The 22,972-nt window shown below is 49.5% G+C and overlaps 1 protein-coding gene across 1 annotated transcript in view; it reads right to left on the reverse strand.

Moving 5' to 3' along the window:
• Positions 1–4,260: 4,260 nt before the first annotated feature.
• LOC120238117 (endothelin-converting enzyme 2) overlaps positions 4,261–22,972 on the reverse strand; it is a 32,204-nt gene continuing 13,492 nt past the window's right edge. The window contains exons 3-20 of the mRNA XM_039241714.1: positions 18,482–18,568; positions 17,999–18,134; positions 17,565–17,780; positions 16,716–16,840; positions 16,477–16,623; positions 16,248–16,313; positions 11,775–11,963; positions 10,947–11,089; positions 10,453–10,567; positions 8,947–9,057; positions 7,727–7,825; positions 7,545–7,622; positions 6,937–7,040; positions 6,648–6,758; positions 6,455–6,522; positions 6,099–6,289; positions 5,897–5,992; positions 4,261–5,168 (exon numbers count right to left, since the gene is read on the reverse strand). Of these exons, the coding sequence (XP_039097645.1) occupies positions 4,992–5,168; positions 5,897–5,992; positions 6,099–6,289; positions 6,455–6,522; positions 6,648–6,758; positions 6,937–7,040; positions 7,545–7,622; positions 7,727–7,825; positions 8,947–9,057; positions 10,453–10,567; positions 10,947–11,089; positions 11,775–11,963; positions 16,248–16,313; positions 16,477–16,623; positions 16,716–16,840; positions 17,565–17,780; positions 17,999–18,134; positions 18,482–18,568 (2,259 nt within the window). The 3' untranslated portion in view covers positions 4,261–4,991. The remainder of the gene's footprint in view (positions 5,169–5,896; positions 5,993–6,098; positions 6,290–6,454; positions 6,523–6,647; positions 6,759–6,936; positions 7,041–7,544; positions 7,623–7,726; positions 7,826–8,946; positions 9,058–10,452; positions 10,568–10,946; positions 11,090–11,774; positions 11,964–16,247; positions 16,314–16,476; positions 16,624–16,715; positions 16,841–17,564; positions 17,781–17,998; positions 18,135–18,481; positions 18,569–22,972) is intronic.

Genomic DNA, 22,972 nt, shown 5'->3' on the forward strand with positions numbered 1-22,972 from the left:
CCTTCACTAGCTATAATACTTAAGCAGGCTCCCTAACCTCTCTCAGCCAGGTTTCTGTCTCTATGAAACGTGGGTAATAAAGTATCTCTTATAAGTTGTGTGTTGAAAATGAAATAAGACTGGGCGCCTGGGTGGCTCAGTGGGTTAAGCATCTGATTTTGGTTCAAGTCATGATCTCACCATTCGTGGGTTCAAGCACTGTGTCAGGCTCTGTGCTGACAGCTCAGAGCCTAGAGCCTTCTTTGGATTCTGTGTCTCCCTCTCTTTCTGCCCCTCCCCTACTTGCACTCTAACTCTCTCTCAAAAATGAATAAATGTTAAAAAAAATTTTTTTAAGAAAAAAGAAAATGAAATAAGACAATATATATAAAGTGCCTAGTTGGGTGCCTGGCAACTGGAAAGGAGCCAGTTGTCATTTTCCAACTACCTCAAATATTCAGGGCTGAGATAAACATGCTTGTCCCCTGCTCCCCACTTCCAAGTACGCAAGCCCCAATCCTCTTTAGCCAAATACAAATGTCTGGCAATTATTTCCAAGGCCCCATGATAATACTGATGTCCTGCCTCAAGCTTCTTTTCAGTCAAATTGCCCTCCTAGAAGCAGTCCTTCCTACCATTTGGCCAAACTCCCAGCCTTGTGGCCATATTACTCTCTAATTAAGGGCATCTCATCACCTGGCCCTTCCTACTACCTTCCTTCACATTGAGTTCATAAGCCACCCAAACTCTTGGCTTGAGCTATAGAGCTACACATCTTGTGGATGGCTCCACTCCTTTGAGAACCATTTAACACAAAGCATGATTTACATAACACTGGAAGTGCTCCCGGCAGGACACAGCATTGCACTGTTTCCACTGGGTTGCTACTTTCTTTGTGTGATATTTCTCAAATAGATTGCACTGTGGCCCTTCTGACTTTTAATTCCCAGTACTGACAGTGGATGTTACAGTCTCCTCTTTTCATAAGTACTGTTACAACTTCCCTTTTCCAGACTCTCACCTTTCATCATGCCTCTTTCACCTGATCATCCTAAACCTTTCATTTCTGAACATGCCCTGTCCCTTCAAGATGATTGACCTTTTCACGTTGCTATTCTTTCTGTATAGAATGCCCTTCACTGTTTTTTAGCTACCAAATTCTCCCATTCTCTGCACTCCAGCTCAGTGTCACCTAAGAAGATTTTCCTGTTCTACTCTTCAAGTTACTCATTTCTTTTCTGTGCTCCCACCATGCTTGATAGATGTCTCTCTTTCCCTAGATTCTGAGCTGTTAGAAGACAAGAACTGCTTCTTATTCATCTTTTGCCCCTAGCACCAACCTAATGCCTGGCTTGTGGTAAGCCTTAACAAATATTTATTGAATGAATGAATTCATTTTGCATTCAGTCAGGTCATCTTTATGTAAAATAATGGCCCATCAGGAGTCTCTTTGGAGCTCAGAGCTGGGCATCAAGAAACCATTCTGTGGGGCACCTGGGTGGCTCAATCAGTTAAGCATCCGACTTTGGCTCAGTTCATGATCTCACAGTTTGTGAGTTCAAGCCCCACGTTGGGTTCTGTGCTGACAGCTCAGAGCCTGCTTCAGAGTCCGTGTCTCCTTCTCTCTGCCCCTCCCCCGCTCATGTGTGCATGCTTGCTCTAAGACTAAACATTTTAAAAATTAAAAAAAAAAAAAGAAACTTTGGATTTTCCATTTGTGCATCATGATAGATAGGCCCACTGAAACTGTACTTATTTTATGAGGGACTCTCTTCCAACCTAAAATTTCCAGAGTGCTTCCTAGTGTGAAATCATATTGTTTGGCATATGTGCCTCATCATGCATGGGAATTAGACTTCTCAATGGGACAGTGTAGGGTATGGCCCAACACCTTACCAACAACTGTTCTCACGTGTCCACCTGGGAGAAGTATCCTTTATTTCCCCTTCTGCCTTAACACATCGGAGCATATCACAGATGCATATTCATCAGTTTGGCAGGGCCACTAAGGGTGAAGATTACATCTGTCACCTGATGTTCACCTTGCCTTGCCTCTGGAACCAAGCACCTGCAGAGTGTTAAACAAGCAGGTGCTACCTGGCTTAATTTCAGCTCGACACGTGTTTAGGTTCCCTGCAGTTGCCTGGTTGTCACATATGCCTGGCCCGGGGTAGCTAAGTGTCACGGAAATGCACCTGCTGGTGATGGTCTGACATCAAAGTGCAATGACACTGACCAGAAGACAGATGTCTATGCATGAGTCTAAACTCCGTCATGACCTAGAAGACTAAATGGTGGTGATTAAGAGCATCTGAGCTCCAAGTCTGACTTTAACACAGTCTGTCTTATCTGACATTGGAAATTATGTGATTTTTTTTCTTAGTTTCTCCACTTGTAAAATAGAGACAATTACAGAACCTTCTTGTAAGTTGTTGTGGGAATTTAACAAGATGATCTTAAAGCACTGGCTTAGCAAAACAGGGACTCCGTAAATGAAAGCTGACCTTTGACCTTTTTGCACATGTGGCGCTTCAGTGCCACAGTGGCTCACTAGCCAGCACCCTAAACTGGCCTCTGAAATCAGATGTAAAGGGAAGAGCTGCCAAGCCTCTCTCTTCACCTATTATGATCTCTGACATTAGAAATCTCATTCTCTGTACAACAGCCAAACTTCACATGCATGTCTTAATATTTCTGGATATTTGTGAAGCCCATGAACTCACTGCTTAAAACACTAATGCTGAACTGGTCCTCACAGATCATCTCGTCCAAGCCCCTTGTTTTACAGACTGCTAAGGAAACGGAGCCCTGAAGAGGGGATGAGCCATGCCTAGTGTCACACAGCTAAGAAGTGACAGAGCTGGAGGCAGAACCAGGTCTCCAAGCATAATGGCCCTCTTCAATACACTTTGCTGTCTCTCCCCAGAGTCCTGCTTTCAGAGGCTCAGCCATGTTTTCCCTTAGTCTTAGAGATCCTGAAGCCACTACTGTCTTCCTTTCTGAGCAGCCAGCACCTCCATGTAACATGACAGGGGCCCACATACAGCTCTTTATGGGGACAGGACACAGGGGCAGGATACAGACTGTGGGACGCATGTGCCAATACCCGGGGATCATAGCCTCAGCAGTAATCACTGCCAGAGCTTCACTTATGCTTCCAAACTCAACAGACACACCTCTGCTTAGACTTTGGAGAATGCTGAGTTTTCAAGACAACTGTGATAACTCTTTCCACTGTCTTGCTCTGGTTCTCATTTTTCAGATAAAGAAACTGGGGCTCATAGAGGTTAGAGGGAACAAGCTTAAGCTCATACAGCTATCCGAGCTTCAATTTCAATCCAGGCCTCTTTAACGGTAGTGAAGTACTTAGGGTTAGATCTGTGAAATGGAAACTAGAGCACTTATAAAACATGGTTGCTATGGGGATCAGATGAGCTCATGAAGGTGAAATCGCCAATAGAAGAACAACCTGAGGGAAAGAACCATCGTATTCATCTCTGTGTCTCCCGTTCCTGGCACACTGTTGGTAATAAATATGCTTAAAATAATAATAAACCATGAATGCATACATTAATAGATGAATGAATGAATAAAAAAAATGAGGCATCTAACAGAAGTGCCTGGAACACAAGAGGTATTCAACAAATGTTCCTTTTCCCCTCCCTTGCTCGGGAGTGTAAGGCAGAGCTGCGGTCTCTGCCCGGCTCTTGGTAGGCATCGATGAGGGTGTGTGGTGGATAAGTGACTCTTGGGAGTACTGAGCCTTCAAGGCTATGGAGAAATGCATGTCTTCTCAGCCACAGGCAGAAACAGGTGTTCTGAGCTCCAGGGAATGGCATGCTACCTTGGCCAGGGCTTTCCTCCACTGTAGAGTAAGGGCCACCCATCTTCCAAGCTGACCTTGGCCCCTGGTTACCCAGACTCAGTGTTAGGCCTGGCTTCATGCACCAGCGGAGGACAGTGGCAAATCCTTCCAGTGATGGGGATATGACCACCAGAGAAGGTACTCCACCCAGCAAAACTCAACTTCATTCCATTCCTTCATCCTGACTCTCCTTCTCTGACTTCTTGGGCTTCATATTTCTGTCCCCGGTGTCTGGTGACTGAGTAAATGAGTGTCTAGAAGAGTGCCTGGCATGTAGTAGGTACTCGATAAATGTTGGTGGAATGAGTAAATGAATAAATGAAAACAGGACTGAAGGAAGAGACAGGCTGACTAATGTCTATTTATTGGCACAGGGTCCTACAGGGCCAAGACCCCTCCCTCCCCACCCTCTCCCCTGTAAAAATAAACTCTATCCTTCTCTCTCTATCTCTGTTCTATCTGCTTTTCTGCTTGGGCTAGGGAAGATTAGCCATCCCCTAAGACTAGTGACCCAAGACACAGGAACCAGCATCCCCATACATACACACCGTACATACTTCCCCTCTGAGCCCAGGGAAACCAGGAGGCAGCAGGAGGGCTCATAAAGGCCCTCAGGCTTCCACTAAGAGCTGAGTATAGTTGGTCTGTCAGGGAGGGTTGGCAGGAGTACTGGGAACAGCAGCATGAAGAACATGGGTGGGCAGCAGCCCCCAAGGGTGGGCTGTAAGGAGCTGAATCCACCCCCAAGCGGACACTGAGTGAGCCTCTGGGAGAAGTATGGGAGGCACACCACCCAGGCCCTGTGTGGTCAGAGTACAGCAGGCACAGCAGGTCCCAAGGCCACCAATCAAGTGATCTTAGGACCAGAAGAAGCAGACTCCTTCCTGTGGGAACCAGTTCCCCCCACCCAGGCCTCTTACAGTCAGGGTGACATGGAAGGATGTCACAGTGAATGGTGGGGGCTCCGCTGGAGGCAGGGATACCCCCAAAGCAGAGGCACAATGTGGTGTTTGAGGGAGGACCGGGACTCACGTCACCTGTGGTGTAGACCTGGCATTTGACCTCTCTAAACCTGGAGCAAACAGCCTTGCTGGGCAAGCTGCCCCAGGCCCCGGCAACAGCCAGGCCCTCCTCCCCAGTCCCAGGTCTACCACACCTCACACAGCTGCCCTGGGTTCATGGGAGAGCCGACAGGGCAGCCGAAGTGCCGCAGGAAGTCACGGGAGTTGGAGAGAGTACCCAGCACGCGGAAGCGGGCAGGGCTGTGGGGGTCGGTCACAAGCCCCTCGTGAGAGCTCTCGGGTGTGCGGACTGAGCACCACACCTGCGGGCCAGGACAGACACAGGGACATATGGTGTCTAGTGCAGGCAGGGCCACAGACTTGGCCGCAGCTGAGCCATCCCAGGGACACAAACAACCTCTACCCCAGCCCCTCTGCTCAAGTGGTGTCCGGGACACAGCCATCGTCTCAGCTACTGCCCTACCCACACCCCCCCATCAGCACCAAGGGAGGGAACCGTGCCCTCCCTCCTAAACTCCTTGAAGGCCTTTCAGAGGTGCCCTGGACACTGGGTTACCCAGATTGGATGCATCTGAGGGGAAGAAGCATGGCTCCTGGAGGCTGCCTGCCGGAGTGCGAAGTACTTCAGGAGACCCTGCCTGAGGACTTGCTCTGCCATTTCCTTTATTCCTGGGTAGCCCTGGATGACCCACTTTGTCCCCAAGCTTCAGCTGCCTCCTCCATAGCTACCTTATAGGAACATGGCAGGGATCAACCCTGCTCCCTACCGGCCACCCCTCAAGCCGGACAGCCCTGTCCTTAGAGATCTGCAAAAGCCTGAAGGGGTCTCCTTCCACAGGCCTCCCCTATGCATGCTCTCACAAGCCCCAGCTGAGAAGCTCTGGGCAAGAGGCCCTCCCAGACCAACTTTCATACTCCAGCTTCGGCCTCATTTCCCAGTTCCTTTCTTGCATGCCCCAGACTTCTAACGACATGCCCAGGAGGGAGCGGGAGAGAGGGGCAGGCCCCAAGCCTCCTAGGAGGGCGATACCTGGGCAAATCCCACAAAGAAGAGCTGGTGATTGGTGAGCCCTACGGCCGGCAACCGCTGCTCCTCCCCGTGCTTCCTCAGCCACGCTTTGTAAGCCTGGGGTCAGGCACAGGGCGGGCAAGTCCATCAGGGCTTGCCCACCACTGCCCGTGCCCCCAGGGTGGATGGGCCTCGTCCACTGGAGGCCCACCAGGCCACTCACATTATAGGCAGCCTTAAGTCCCCCGTTGTCAGCAATGTTCTCCCCCAGTGTCTGGCGGCCGTTGAGCCTCTCCCCGTTGACCTGGTACTGGCTGTACTGCTCCTCCATGCAGGCTGTGTGATTCCGGAAGGCTGCCAGTGACTCATTCTGCCACCAGGGCCGCAGGTTCCCTTCCTTGTCATATTCGCGCCCTGAGGAGAGCTAACCTTTGCACCACACTCAGACCAGAGCAGCCCTCCACCAGCCCTAGTGCACAGACTCCAGGGCCCCTGTGGCCTGTTCCCAAAATCCCGAGGCCTTGAAAGAACTACCAGGAATTCTAGGCTGGAGGGGGCGACTCCGTGGGCCTCCTCTACCTTGGTCATCAAAGGCATGTGTCAACTCATGGCCCATCACCACACCGATGCCACCAAAGTTCAGGGCCCTGGGAGGTGAGGAATGCTGCATGAGGACATGGTAGGGGAACTTCTGGACCCCACCGCCAGCCCTGTGCCCAGCTCATCAGCAGGCCCAGGCCCCAGCACCCAGCTCCTCCTGCCTCAGACACACTTGGGATGGTTACGGGTATAGAAGGGGGCTTGCAGGATGCCAGCAGGGAAGACGATTTCATTCTTGGTTGGAAGGTAGTAGGCATTCACTGTCTGTGGGGTCATGCTCCACCTGGCAGAGCAAAAGGGAGAGGCTGAGGCTCTCCTGATGCCCAGCCCAGCAGCCCTGACCTATCTCCTGCAAAGTCCTTGCACCTCTGGTTGAAATGTCTTGCCACCCCCTTCCCCAGCCCTGGAAATCCCCTTTATCTCCCCTGCTGCCCCAAGCCTCTACAGCCCCCCATTCTCACTGGTCCCGGTTGGGAGGCTTGCGGAGTTGGTCAGCCATCACCTTCGCAGAGAAATTGTACAAATTCAGCATGTTCTGGAAAAAGGAATCTTCAGAGACTTCATACTGTGGGAGTGGTGAGAAGCAGAAAGCAAGCAAGACAACATGTTGGAGAAGATAATAGTCCCAGTTTGGCTACTAATTAGCACCTCTCTAAGCCTCAGTTTGTTTCTTCAACTGCAAAGTAAGAGTAAAATATTTAAGAAATAATAATTGCCAATATTTACATACCACCTCCTTCTAGTCTCACAACAACCCTATGAGGTAGGTACTACTAGGATCCCCATTTTACAAATGAAGACACCGAGGCCCAGAGAAGTTATATAACTTGTCCAAGGTTACACAGTCAGGTAGAAGTAGAAACAGGATTTGTGAACACTGCATTCTACCAATGCCTGTAGTCTGGCACAGAGCCAGCATTTGAATAACGTCAGTTGCCCACACTTGCCTCTGAAAGGAACCAGCAACCACCTCCTTCCCTCCCAGTGCTTGAGCCCCAATTACTGAGCCAAGAATAGAGGCCCCCTCTCCCCGGGATGAAATTCAGCGCTGGTGAGCAGAGGTACTCACCCCATCATAAACATCATCCAGCTCTTTGGGCTCCAGGATGAAGTCCGGGAAACCAATCATATCATAGATGGCATCTGCCTGAAGAGACCAGGTTAAAGGGTTTCCCTTCCCAGGCTCCCCCCAAAAAACTGTATCCTCCATCCCCACCTGAAGATGGCGCCCCAACCCTTGCCACGGCTCACTTTTTCCTTGGCTGCCTGGCGGGTTTTCTCATCCATCCAAACCAGCTGCCCCAGGGCATCCTCAAAGGCAGTCCGGATCTCGCTGATCATCCCCTCAGCCTGGGAGAGAGCAGGCACCAGTCGGCTTCCACTCACACTGATACATTCTTTCTCCCCATGCACCCTGGTGTCTCATCCCCTTCTTTCAGGGGAGTGCCCAAACTCTTGAAATAAGACCAAGCATCTTGGGAAGATGAAAAGCAAACACCATTCTTGTGAAGCTGCTGAGATGGTGGGTGGCTCTTTTTCCAATTAATCAAGAATTTTAACTGACAATAAGTTAATTGAATAAATATAATTTAATAGAGTACATTGATTTTTAACTGATTGTGAAAGGAAGGCATTAATAGTAGAAAATTAAGGGCACTCATGTGGCTCAGTTGGTTAAGTGGCTAATTCTTGATCTTGGTTTGGGTCACAATCTCACGGTTCATGGGATTGAGCCCCACGTCTGGCTCTGCACTGACAGCACAGAGCCCACTTGGGAGCCTCTCTCTCCCTCTCTCACTGCCCCTCCCTACACACTCATGAGTGTGTGTTCTATAAACAAACAAATAAAACTTAAAAAAAAAGAAAAAAGAAAATTTAGGAAATTGAGAAAAGTTGAAGAAGAAAACAGACCACTTAATAAGCCCATCACTCAGAGATAAGTCCTTTTAACATTTCGATTATATACTTTGAGTGTCTTTCCCTGCCCAGATATGCATATATAACCCAGAATTATGCTGTATAACATACATATATTTTGTAAGCTACTTCTTTTCACTTAACAATATATCATGAGTTTTAAGGCTGCCTCACAACCCACTCTAACCACAATCTTTCTTCCAGTCCCCTATGATTAGACATTTAAGTTTTCATTTTCACCTATTATAAACTATCCTACAATAAACATTCTTGTAGACAATTCTTTAAGCACATTCATTATCACCTTCTCATAAATAATAAGTATTATTTTTGTAACTGGAGAGGCAACATAAACTCATTGCAGAACATTTGGAAAATACAGAGAACTTTAAAGAACAAAAAGAACACCTCAAAATCCCATCACCCAAAGTAATTACTGTTCATTTATTGATGAATTTCCTTTCAGTTTTTCACACCGTCCATGTACACACATGAACGAACAGTGAATTTTAACTAAAACAAGGGGTATTATTGGAAGAACCTTGAAGACTCACAATTTCCTTGCTTTGCCGGTCAAATGTGGCCTTCACAAAGAGGGAGCCCAAAGCGAAGCCAAGTGCGTCATCAGTGTTGGAGATGCAGGTCTGCCACCTTGGCGTGCAGGACTGTAAGGGACAAAGAGCCAGGCCTCCCAGAGATGACTGTGCTCTCCGTCTGGGCCGCTCTCCTCTCTGTCTCTGGGGCCAGCCCTCTCAGCTATGAACAATGGAAGCCTGGGTTTGGGGTGCTGTCGTCTCTCCCTCAGACTCCAGGGAAAATAAAGGGCAGAGTAGAAAAGTGTGCCAATTCCAGCACCAAAACTGCAGGAGGAATACGTGTGCTGCCTACTCTGTGCTCAGTACTCTCCTCCTCTTAAGTTTCTAAGAGGCCCACTTCAGTCCTGAAGCTTCTTAGCTCAGCTCCATATACCAGCCTTATATCCAGTCAGTCCCTCATGTCAGAAATCTGCAAGTCATCAAATTCTCCATCTCCCTACCCCTACATTCAATCTATCTATCACCAGTGTCTCCTACCTCTACTTCTTAGTAATCTCCCCTGTCCACCCCATTACCACTTCCCTGCCCTACAACACTCTCATCTCTGGCCCAAAGATTGCAGTCACCTCCTAACTAGACACTCTGATTCCATTCTCATCCCCCTCCCCTTCCCGTGACACTCCCCTCCATCTTCCATTTAGCTGCCAGAAAGAGTATCCAATACACAAATCTAACTGGGTTATGCTTCTGCTTAAAATCATCTCATGGTTCTGCATAACTGAAACAATCAAGGCCTGACTTTTTTTTTTTTAAAGGCCTGACTTCTTAACAGAGCATTCAGATCCCTTCATGGACTGCCCCAGGCCCACCTCACCACCCTCAGCCTCTCAGTTGCCCTGTTTGCGAGCTCATACCAGAGCACGTGCAACCCCACAATGCTCCTGGCCTCTGAGAATTTGCACATGCTGTTCTTTCTGCTTAGAATGCCCTTCTCCCTTGCTCCCTTGGTGAACTACTTCAAATGTCACCTCTTCATAAAAGTCTTTCTTGATGAAGCCTCCTCCACCAGGTAGGGGGTGCTATCCCTTCCTTTGTTCTATAGCATAAAGGTCTTTCACACAGTGTGAGCACTTACCCCCACAAAATACAATGTTTGTTTACATATCCATTTTCCCCACTTAATGGGGCATCTTGAAACTAAAAACTGCATTTATTCGTCGTCTTAACCATCATCATCAAAGCTGAGCACCTCTACATAGCATGTACTGGGTAGGTGCTTCACTTACATGAAGTCAGTCCTAAAGACAACCCTACAAGATACTTTTGCTTCACACGCCAGGAAATGGAGAGTCAGAGAGGTTGGGTGACATGCCCAAGGTCCCATAGGCTAAACAACGAAGGAGTTGGGATTGAAACCCGTCATCTTGATTCCTACTCCTGTGCTCCATACTATACCACGAGGCAAATGGTGCCTGCTGACAGTTAGACTGGACTGGAAGGTGGGGATAGAGTCAGAAAGCTCACCTTCTTGGTGCCATAGAGGGTCTCCAGCAGCTTCTCTTGCGCAGACTCAAAGCGGTGGTCCAGGCTCGAGGTTGTCTTCTGCACCAGGTTCCAAATCAGGTAATTGTTCAGGATGCTGGCATCCAGACCAGAACATAAGGGAAGGGCAAGTGGGGTACTATTTTCACCCCCAAGCTCCATGAATACCCAGACAGCAGAAGCCCTGAGAGGCATATGGAGGACCTGTCCCAGAATTCCCCTCTCGCCCCTGGGACCACACACCTGCCTGCAGAAGTCACTTTGGAGAAGGTGTGGGAATAAAGAGCGCAAATGGGCTCCCTGAAGCCCCAGCCTAGGGGAATAGCCTGCAGATATCCTCTTTTGATGTTTGGAAACCTCAGGACCTTGTCAAATGCTGCTATGTGTTTGGCTGTGCCAGTCCCCCATGCCCAGTCCCTGCCTGGACCTGCATGGAGCTCTGAGCCCCACCTCCCACACTCTGGGCTCCCCCCAACCTTGGCTCTGTGTGGTTGATGAGCTCTGACACCTGCTGCAAATAATCCGTTCCATACACCACCACGGGCTCAGAGTCACCCAGCTCCAGTGGTGACAGCAAGAAAGACAGAAACTCCAACCAGTCCACAGAGGGCGCCAGGACCTACAAGTCAAAAAACAAAACAAAACAAAACAAAACAAAACAAAACAAATCTCAAGCCTCCTTGCCTACCCTCCTGGCTTCCAGCAGACCTCCCTCCCCCCCATTGATATGCTGAAGCCTGGGAGCCCTTCCCATTGCCATGGCAACATTATCAGCTTCTTGGTAGCCCCTTCCTGCAATAAACCCTTTTCCCCCTGGCCTAAGTGCTCCTCAGTCTGGGAGCCCAGTAACTTATTATACAAGAAAAAGCATCCTATGTAATACTCACCTGGGGCATAGATATTCAAATATTTTCATAACCATTGATAAAATACTACTCTCCTGACACCACCCAGAGTCCCTATATAACTGGTCTCTCCTTCCAGATCCACATCTTATCCAACCACTCCATAATCCAACTAAAGTGTTGATTCCTGGCAACTAAAGGAGATGCTTTCAAATTTCTTCTGATTGTTTTGTGGACATCTTGTACAAATTGTTACAGATTTTTTAACATGATCCCTCTATGCATCCCCAGGCAACATGAAGGAGGACCAAGAGATGGCCTAGGGAGAGGTAGCCTACAATGGACACCACTTTTCTTTCCAGGATAGTAACAGTGCGGCTGGGAAGCTCACAAAAGCAAGCAAATGAGGAACAGATTGGGCTGGCCCCTCCCAGCTGTCTCTGTTCTCACCAGCCCCACCTGCAGCTCCGCAATGCTCATCTTATGATAGATCTTCTCCTCATCCCGCCGCTGGTCTTGGGGCACTGTGATGTTGGCCAATTGTATCTCCAGCTCCAGCACCTGCCGCATCTGCTCCCGCGTAGAGGCTGGCTGTCCACCCAGCAGCATCCCCAGCTCCTCCATGTAGTCCAGGTAGGCAGTGAGCACCTGTCAAGGCCCTGGGTCATCCCCAGAGCCCAGCAACAGGTCCTGCCCAAGGCTGGGAGGGTCTGCTCTGGCCTCCACCTCTGTTCACCAACTCTTCTGATGCCTCTCCTCACAGAAGCTTCCTTGGATGATCGTGTTTTGTTTCAGTCATACTGCTTACCAACACCTGCTAGGATCTTGTTTGTTTATTTGTACACTTGTTGATCATTTATTTCCAAAATGAGAAGGTTAGTGCAAGAGAGCACTGTTCCAAGCTACAGCAGCTTAGTCCCCCCTCTACCCCTAGGGCCTAGAATGGGGCCTAGCACAAAATAGGTGCTCTGTAAATATTCATCCAGTAGGTAGACCTGCTTCCCACACTGCTCTGCCTTCTCATTTCCTAAAGCCCTTCTAGTTTTCCAGCACATCAGTGACCACATGCCTTCACTTAACAGTTGAGTGGACCCCAAGTGGAATTTGATCACAGTAATTTAAATAGCCTTCCATCGGGGCGCCTGGGTGGCTTAGTCGGTTAAGCGTCTGACTTTCGCTTAGGTCGTGATCTCGCGGTTCGTGGGTTCGAGCCCCGCGTTGGGCTCTGTGCTGACTGCCAGCTCAGAGCCTGGAGCCTGTTTCAGTCTGTGACTCCCTCTCTCTCTCTGACCCTCCCCTGCTCATGCTGTCTCTTTCTCTCTCCTAGAAATAAATAAAAACATTAAAATAAATAAATAAATAAATAGCCTTCCATCTCCCATCCAGTCAGGCCTCCACCTTGTTGCTTTCTCAGCTCCCCCTAGTCTCCAAGGGGGAAGGAGGGGGTAGGAGAGCAGAAGAGAAATACATAGTGACCACATATAAACACATATATCAGACTCTGCTGGGGCTTTATAGGTAATGTATCTTGCCTCCCTCTCACAGCAACTCCATAAAGTGGGTATTAGTCTCATTTTCCAGATGAGGAAACAAGGTTGGGAAGGCTACATGACTTGACTCATAGCACAAGCTAGCAGAGGGGAGAATCTGAATGTAGCTCAGGCCTGACAGTTCCAGGGCTGGCGCCCCAGCACTACTCAGGCCCAGGAGGGGCTTATGTCGCTCCAGCCCCTGCTGGCACTTGAGCTGAATGAGGTAGGGGCTATTTTCTCTGTAGTCTCAGGCTCTAGCCAAGCATCTGGCACATAATAGATGCTCAATAAATATGAATGAAAAGCTGAGAACCTGCAAACAGACCCGCATCATTGCTGAGCACCAACTCCCTGTGGCCCTCCTCCCAGGGACCACTCCTCACTCTGGCCCTTTAGCCCCACCCTAAGCTCCTTTAACCTCCAAAAGCCATCTCCTCTTCCACTCTGCTGAAAAGTTTTAGATCCATTCCCTGTACTTCAAAATGTCTTTCTCCTACCTCTCCTCTCGCTTGCTGCTGGTATCAGAGGAAGAGATTTGAGGACCAGTCATCCCAGGTCCTGAGGGGAATGGTTGACTCAGCCAGTCGCCCTGACCATGCCCCCACCCACTTCACTTACCCTTTGTCTCCCTACTTTAGCTGAAGACTTACACTGAGACTTTCCCGAACCCTGTTTTTATCCTATGTGAACCTTTTATGCTACAGCTTCCACTAGATGCTGGCACAGACAACCCAGCAACACACTGAGAGCCAAATTGGAGCTTTCTCTTGCCAGTTCCTGGTTGTTGAACCATGTGGTTCTCTCCTGAATTCTCAAAATTCTCTCCTCTCCCGACTCAGGTGATATCAAACCACACATCTGTTCATGCCACTCCCAATTTGATATTTTTAAAATGTATATTAAATTAGTTTCAGGGACACAGAGCAAGAGAGAGCATGAGTGAGGGAGGGGCAGAAAGACAGGGAGAGAGAGAATTCCAAGTAGTCTCCATGCTGTCAGCACAGAGCCCAATGTGAGGTTCAATCCTATGAACTGTGAGATCATGACCTGAGTCAAAACCAAGAGTCTGACACCCAACGGACTGAGCCACCAGGTGCCCCACCAATCTCAGTTTTGATGAGTTTTCTTTTTCCATTTCTTTGGGATAAATGCTAAATCTGACCCACACTGGTCATGCATAATATGAATCTACATACCTGCCTGGAAGGACTTGCTCCACTTCCCTCCTACTCCCCTTTCTGGTCCATCAATAGGTTATATGCCTCCCCACCTCAGAGCCTTTGCACAAGCTTTTCCCTTTGCCTGAACCCTCTCCCTTCACTGCAGCCTGCTGTTACCCTAGGACTAGGGTGGGTCCCTGTGATGCTCAGTCTAGAATACTGCACTTCTCCTCTGTGGCAGTCCCAACAACTTCACACGGGACAACTGGGCAATGAGCCACTTCCTGTCTTCTCCCAGACCTAGAGGTCAAAGGCAATGTCTTGTGGACCACATGGCGGGAGAAGGGCCTGGCTGAGGAATGCTCGGTATTTGAAAACCATTGAACGGACAAGTGACTCAAGCAGTTGTTTTACTCCACAGCAGCCTACTTTGCTGGCTGTCTTTCTCCCACTGCCCTTAAAATACAGGGACCTTCTTCTTTCCCTTCTGTATTCTACCCTGCCTCTCACTTCTCCTAAGCCTTTGTGTAGGTTTTTAAGGAGATGCTTCTGAAGTCCTACTGAAGGAGATGCCCCTGAAGCTCCCTCCAGCCTCATCCTCTCTCCAGGATGCCATCCAGCTTCCACAGCTGCCTGCTGACCTTCCCGACTAGACCTCTAGACAGTGCCCAGGTCCCTCACAACCACACATCTAAAGCAAGTCGCTCCCACTCCCTGAGTGTCTGCATAAGCTTGTATCCCTCCACCAAACAAGCACCATATGAGGTAAATGCTATGATCCCCACTTTACAGATGTAAAGAGAGCTTAATCAACCTGAACCAAGCTGCAGGGCTGGGATCAAAATCAAGGTCTGACCTCAAAGTTTCCTTTTTCCTGGGACATCACACTGTCTCCTCTTCCCTAATGTGCCCTCAGCTGGTTCTTCCTACAGGCACCCCTGGTTCTCCAAAGACAGCTCCATTCCACCATCACTTAGGCTTACAGCTTCATCTGTCTTTATCTCTTCCTCCTTCTACTCCTCTCTTCAAACACCCAGCCACCAGCAATTCATGATTTGCACTTGGTCATGTCCCTTGCATCCTCCCCTTCTTAACATTCATTCCCTCTGCCACTGGCCACATCTGGGCCCTTACAGACTCAGAGCCTGGACTATGGCTCTTTTTTAAAAAAATTTTTAATGTTTTATTTATTTCTGAGAGAGAAAGAGAGAGAGAGAGAGAGAGGCAGCATGAGCAGGGGAGGGTCAGAGAGAGAGGGAGACACAGAATCCGAAGCAGGCTCCAGGCTCTGAGTCAGCACAGAGCCCAACATGGGGCTCAAACCCCCAAACTGTGATATCATGACCTGAGCCTAAGTCAGATGCTTAACTGACTGAGCCATCCAGGCGCCCCAGAGTACGGCTGACTCTTAACTCACCTCCCAGGCTCCGTCTCTTGCATCTACTTGTCACACCTCAGCCAGACTGGCTTCCTAAAGCACTGCTCACTAAAGGGTTGCTCCCTTCCTGCTCTGGAGCACACAGCAGCTCTCTGATACCTATACGATGAACTCAGTGTGGCACTCCAGGTCTCCTCTGCAACTAGTTCTTATTCACCTGTCCAGCCCCTCATCTGCTTTGAGCTCCACATTTTGCCAAACTGGACCTCTTCTCATGGTTCAAACATGCCTTAGCCTTTCCTTCCTCAAGACTTTGTTTAAACTGTTCTCATTACCCAACATGACCTTGCCCACTCTTAGATATTCTACAGAGCCCGGCTCAAATCCAATCCTATTAGGAAAGCTCTGACTACCTGAGTCTCTCCTGAGACCTAGAGACCCTCTCTTGAGCCTGTCCTCAGCTATCTAAGCCCATGAAGCCATCTACATTGAAAGCTTTGTGTGACAGTGGTTCTGGAGGTATATCTCAGAATTCTCTCATTGCACCTGGCACACGGTAGATGCCAATACAATGTTTTCCTAGAAGAATAAAGGGGAGGAAGGAAAGAGGGAAGAGGGAAAAGAAGGAAAGAAAGAAAAGAGGACGGGAAAGAGAGGAGGGAGGGAAGGAAAGATGGAAGGGAGGAAGGAAAAAAATGAGGGAAGCGTGAAGGGAGAAAGACGGAAGGCAGGGTAGCAGGCCCACTAGGTGACAGGACAGGTTCACCTTCCCCATTACGACCCTCAGCAAAGGGGAAAGTAAACAAGAATCAGCCCAGCTCAACAGAGGGGTGGGGTGGGGTGTTCTGGGGATGCTCCTTACTTTCTCATTGGCGGTCCTGTTTAGGTAGTAATCTCGAGAGGGGAGAAAGAGCCCAGATTGGTCCACCTGCAATAGCAAGTCAAGGGAGTGAGCCTTCCCCTCTCACACACCTGGACTCTTGTGCAGGGGTGGGGGGTGGGACCACCCCAGCCTGCCTGTCATAGGGAAGGGGAATCTGGGCTCAGCAAATGGTCCATCAGTCCCTCTCAATCCTTCCCCAGACTGGTACCTGGATAACATTGCTGTTAGAACTCTTGGAGTCGGCACTGACATAGACAGTGAAGAAAGGGGTGGCCCTGTAGGTCCCTGCTACTGCCTTCAGCACTTCCATGAAGTTGCTCTGGTCCCAGGGCCCTGTGATGTTCCAACCACCAATCTGGGTAGAGACCATAGCAGAAGCTGTGGCATAGGGGCTCCCAAGGCTTGTCCTCTCCCAGGACCTCTCCTGACCTCCCCCAGGGCTCCTACCTTGTCAATGAGGTCTCTCAGAGGCTGGGCTCCCAGCTCCTCAATGCGCTCCACCTGCAGACACGATAGGTAGAAGCGCTGTGTCTTCCGCTCGGCCTCGCTGCTGGAGTTGAAGGTGGTGTTTTCTGTGGGGTAGACCACATTTTTCTTTTTCTTTTTTTTTATTTAAAAAAAATTTTTTTAATGTTTTATTTATTTCTAGGAGAGAGAGAGAGACAGTGTGAGCAGGGAAGGGTCAGAGAGAGAGGGAGTCACAGACTCTGAAACAGGCTTCAGGCTCTGGGCTGGCAGTCAGCACAGAGCCCGACGCGGGGCTCGAACCCACGAACCGCGAGATCATGACCTAAGCGAATGTCGGACGCTTAACCGACCAAGCCACCCAGGTGCCCCTAGACCACATTTTTCTGTGGGGTGGTTGGCAACTGTGTTAACTGCTGAGAGGGGTCCTAAGCCCTTGCTTGGTCTCTCTCCTTGCCTTGTTAAGGGGCAGTCCTTCTAACGTAGACTCGGGAAGACCATCTGGAACAGCAAAGCATGACTTCCTCTCCCCTGTCCCTGGAAACCCTCATAGATCTCTAAGCACCACAGACCCCCCTCGTGCCTGCCATGTCTCAACAGTGGTCCAAGCAGAGTGCAGAGAAGAGTCCTTTCATCATACTCAGAGGTCTGTCCCCTCAAAGCCGTCTCCACCTCTCAGGACCCCCTGCTCTCTGCATCCCCTACCCAGGAGCATTTGCAGTCATCCACTTAGTCATTCAGTCATGGACATTTACTGAGTACCTAAATGTGAATCCCTGTTCCAGGCATGAGTTGTACTTGGCAGAACGGCTCCCTGACAGCCCTACTCACCAAGCAGGTGTTTCAGTATGGCCTGGTTCTGGTCCCAGAGGCTGTTGAAGGTGTTCCAGCGAGAACGTCCATCAGGCAGGGGATTTCTCTGAATCCAGCCTCCACAGGAAAACTGATAAAAGTCCTCACAGGGACTCACCCCACGGTCCAGGGACTCCAGGATTTTTCCAGCCACTCGAATGCAAGCCTCTGTCAGGCAGGTGCTGTGGGATGGGTCTGTGGCAGGGGACATGGGGGGGGGAGGGGCAGGGGACGGTCGGTGGGTCTGGGAACGGCAATGCTTTGGGAGGGGCCATGACCTCAAGAAGGTTGAGAGAAGAGAAAAAAGCTGGGGGAAGACTGCCCCCCCCCCAACCAGAGAAAACCTTAGTGGCCCCTGAGCCTTCAAAGCCCCCACAGCTAGGAGAGCCGGCGACAGGTGTGGGCCCACCTACCTCTGTGGTACTGGACCCCCAGGGCCACGAAGCAGCCCAGAAGCAGTGCACCCAGCAGTAGAGAGACAGCTGCTAAGACCAACTCCAATCGGGTGTGCGAGCCCAAGAGGTCTCTTGTCCTCTTCTGGAATCCCACCTGGGAACACAGGGTGACAGTGAGCTACCAAGCTGCAGGCTGGGATCCAAGATCACAGAAGTCCTCCCAAAGGGTGAAGACACGGCCAGTTTCCAGAGCCACGGAGCAAAGACGCTAAAGGGGTTAACTTTGGGCACAGGGGCAATGAGGCAGTCTGAGTTGAGCCCTGAGCCTGTTTAGTGCAAAGTCACGGCTTACAATCGCCTCACCATAGTCCTGGCGCAGAGGCCAGAGATGGAGGGGAGGTGGGGGCAGGTGACCCTCCAGGACAGCCCAGAGCTCCTGGGTCTGCTAGGCGTCCTGTCAGGGCTGGGGCCTGGTGAGAAAGGGGGAACCCCCTTGCCCACCTCCACAGCGTCCGGGGAGGCCCCGCCCTCTACGGGGGTCTCCGGTGCGTCTTCCTCCCGCAGCGTGGTCCGTTTGTACTCCACCATCTGCCAGACAGTCGGGGGCGTCAACCGAGGTCAGGCAGAGAGGGCTCTTTGCCCCCGGCCCTGCCCCAGGGCCCGGCCTGGCCAGGTCCCCTCCTGTCTGCAGTGAGGGCCCCCTCTCTCCTGCCGGGCTCGCCCGCCTGGGGCCCTCCCGACCCGCGCCCCCCGCTCTGGCTCCTTCGCAGTCGCCCGAGCCCCTGCTCCCTCGGCCTCACCCGCTCCACCCAGTCGTCTCCCCGGAGCCCGGGGCCCCCACTCACATTGCTACCGCCGCCCAGCTCCTGCAGCGCAACGTTCATGGTGGAGTCGGGGCGGGCGGCACCTTAGGGCTCCCGGCGGCTGGCCCTCGCCCAGGCCTCGGCCTCAGTCCCGGGCCCCCAGCCCTCACCGCCGCACGCCATCAAGGCCGCTGCCGCAGCCCCTCGCTCCGCCGCCGCCGCCGCCCCGGCCTGCCCGAGCCCCCTCCCGCTGCGGCGCAGCGCCCGGGGTGGGGGTAACGAGGGGGGAGGAGCGCGCCCGCCGCTGCCCGCCACCCTTCCTGCGCGCCCGGACCTCGCTCGGGTGCCGACGGCAATGCCAGGACCCCTCTCCTCTTCAGGATCGGCCTACCCCCTCCTAGCAACACCCTCCCGCAAGCCACCCTTAATTTCCATGCCTTTGACCCAGTCTCAACCCCTGGTAGTATTTCTTGGCCCAATTCCACAAATTGCAGGCCCTCCCCAACCCCCTTTAAACACCTTTGGAAAATTACGCTCTCAGGAGGAACATCTGCCCCCCAGCAATTCACACAGCCCCTCCTCGGTCAGCACAGGCAGAGCAGAACATGGGGGTCGACCCACATTCAGGGAGTCCACACAGCATCTACCCAGAGAGCACACAGACCCAAAGTAACACAGGCAGGCACTCAGCCCAGCACATGTCTGCACACACACAGTGTACCCACTGCACACTCACCACGTATACCTCTATAAGGCACCCAGAGCCAGCACACAAACTACACAGTCCTCTCTACACATGCAGCACGCATATATAGTGCACACACAAAGTGCATGGGCAGCACACACACACATAACCCACACACCCACACTCTGACTTCACTCTTACATGTTGCTTCAAGACTGCACTTTTACTCCCCAAGATAATTGTTGTCATCAGATCATCTCACAAAGGGAGGGTTACAGATGGTGACAAATTGGCAGGGAAAAAAACAGCCATGTACAGATATTTAAAGAAAAGACGTGCTAACACTTCTAACTTGAGGAAAGCAAACCATTTTATTTGGGAAGTTTACAAGGAAAAAAAAAAAAAACACCAAGCAATATTTAACTGAGAGGCAGTAGTGTGGCATCTACGCATCTGCCATCTGCCTTCCATATTGTCATTCCTTAATCAGGCCTGGTGGTGTTGCAGTCTGCTGCACTGAAGAGTGCCCAGGTTTTCTGCCACAGTTTTTTTTTTTTTTTTTTTTTTTAAGTGCCTCATTCTCGTCTCTGTCTTCCCCAGCAGAGGACATGAATTTGACCTGAGAAGGCTTAGAATGGGGGCAATGCATTATCAGTTCTCAACACTCACATCAGTCCTCAGCTTGCTGCCTAAGGTTCTAACATGGGTTGCTCTTGGGGCTGAGAAAGGGTGGATGATGAAGAGATCAGGTTGAGAATGTTGGATTGCTTTCTTTGCCATTTCCACCTCCTTGCCCTCCCCTCTCCCCCAATTGCATGTTCTCAAGTAGGAGACATAAGAGACAGTCGTGTCATAGGCAGGATGAAAGATTCTGGAATCAGACTCAATGTCCTCACTTGTAAAACTGAAATAAGAATAGTACCTACTTCAAAGGACAGTGTCTGGCACATAAAGGGCACTCAATGTGTTAGCTGCTATTTTTGTGTCATTGTTGTTAAAATTCTGTAGGTAGAAATGAGAACTGTAAGGCTGGAGGAAGCCTGTTCTATTTCCCAGATGGTAGAGTAGGTAGATGGGTTCTAGGTTGTTTATGGGTTCCCTGAGCAAGAATCTTTCACATCTAGCCATAGTGGGGTCTGCAGCAGCAAGGCCTTGGGATATCCACTCGCAACAAGTTTCTGGAGTTGTTCACGTTCACTCTGATGACAGTGCAGCATCGCAGCAGCACTTGCTTCTTCCCTTTATCTCCCCCAAGGCTGGATGAAGGGAAACATGTAGCAGAGGCAGTCTTGGCCCATGGGATATTCCACCATGGTATGACTATGTGAGTGTAACCAAAGCTACTATATAAGCGCATCTGGTAACAGCCTCATTAGAAATAGTTCCATGCCGGGGCGCCTGGGTGGCTTAGTCGACTTAGTCATGGTCATGATCTTGCGGTTTGTGGGTTTGAGCCCGGCGTCGGGCTCTGTGCTGACTGTCAGCTCAGAGCCTGGAGCCTGTTTCAGAGTCTGTGACTCCCTCTCTCTCTGACCCTCCCCTGCTCACGCTGTCTCTCTCTCTCTCTCTCCTAGAAATAAATAAAACATTAAAAAAAAAAAAAGAAAGAAATAGTTCCATGCCTACTGCAATGCCATAATGGAAATAGCAAGCCTATATAGCACTTTAGTATATGCCAGCCACTGTTCTAAGTGCTTTACATCTATGTACTCTTTTACCCTTATGGCACTTATGAAACCATTTTACAGGTGAGAAACTGAGGCATAGAAAAGCTAAGGGTCACACAACTCATAAGTAGCAGAGCTGGGATTTAAACCCAGGCAGTCTGGCTCCTTTCTGGAGAGCACTTTGGCAAGATGAATCATAAGGAGGTTATACTTCCTTCCAACATTAGTTGCTTGTCTTCTGCCACATTTTCTCTGGAAGGGGAAGGGAAAACACATCAGTTTTCAAGCCAGACAGATCTGAACGTGAATCTGGGCTCAATTCTTTATTATCAGTTGTATGATCTTTATCAAGTTACTTGAAAGTTCTGACCCTTAACTTTCTTTATCTGTAAAATGGGAACATTGGTCAGTGTCTCAGAGGGTTGCTGTGAGAATTAAATGCAGCCACATATGAGAAAGACTGGTACCTAGTTTTACAGTGTTCTCAGTTTCACTAGGCTTGGCCTAAATGATCATTTGCTATCCATGCCTCTTTCATGATTCAAATCACTTATTAGGTTCATAACTAGTCTGGATTCCATGTTAAATACTCTACTATGAGAGGCTCAGGGGTTGCTCTAATCTATAATTCTATTTTCTTTCCTCTGTGTTTATCACCCTTGACTCTTGTTCTTCTCTCATTCTATTATTTTTTTCTCTTTCTCTTTTCTGCTCTTCTTTACCTATAGGAACAATCTTTCTTTTGGTCTTTTTTCCCTCTAAATTGACTGAATTGAGAGGGAATGGACAATGGTTTATGTGCTAAATTTACAAGAACAATGTAGTGATGAAGATAATAAGACACATTAATGTCTAGTGTTGACAAAAATGGGAAGGCACTCTCCACATTGCTGGTAGCTTATAAATTGATATAACTTTTTCAGCAATATGAATCAAAATATGTAAGTGTATAAACTCTTTGAACCAGAGAGTCTAATTCTGGGAAATTGTTCCAGGAAATAATCATCGTCCATATGATCTTTCTATCAATTAGCTTTTGCTGCATAACAACCCTCTCCAAACTTTGTGGGTTTAAATAGCAAACATTTATTATTTCTTATGTTCTGCAGGTCAATTGGGTGGTTGTTTAGTTCAGTTCAGCTCAGCTAGAGCTGGATGGCCTATCTGGATGGCTTCACTGACATGTTTGAGCCTCTGTCGGGATGACTAGACCCCATCTCTATATGGTGTCTCCTTCTCCAGTAGGAAAAACCAGGCTCCTTCATATGGTGGTGTCAGGCTTCCCAGTAACAAAAAATAGGGCAAGCCTCAGTACATAAACAGTTTTCAAGCCTCTGCCTGCCCGACACTTGCTAATGTCCCTACAGGGCAAAGCAAGTAAGATGGTCAAGCCCAGATTCAGGAAGGGAGAAACAGAATTTACTACTTGACTGGGAACATTTTTTTCCTAAAACATTTGTCCATCACAGCACTGTCCGTAATAACAACAAAAACAAGTAGAAAGGGAACAAAAAAAATTATAGGTCTTTTTGAATTAATCAAACATCCATACAATGGGATAACCATGCAACATTTACAAACGACTGAAAGGAAGAGTTAATTCTATGGGGAAATCTTCTCCATATAGAATTAAGTGCGAGAGTAAAAGGGTTACAAAATCTTATTTTTGTGAAGCAAAAAAAGTATAAAGCACAGATTTTATTTACTTTTTTTTGTTTATTTGTTTTCAGAGAGAGAGAGAGAACATCTCTCAAGTACAAGTGGAGAGGAGCAGAGAGAGAATCCCAGGCAGGCTCTGAGCTGTCAGCACAGAGCCTGAGCAGGGCTTGATCTCACC

This window comes from Hyaena hyaena, unplaced genomic scaffold (assembly GCF_003009895.1).
Source record: "Hyaena hyaena isolate Hyena2069 unplaced genomic scaffold, ASM300989v1 scaffold_199, whole genome shotgun sequence".
NCBI lineage: Eukaryota > Metazoa > Chordata > Mammalia > Carnivora > Hyaenidae > Hyaena > Hyaena hyaena.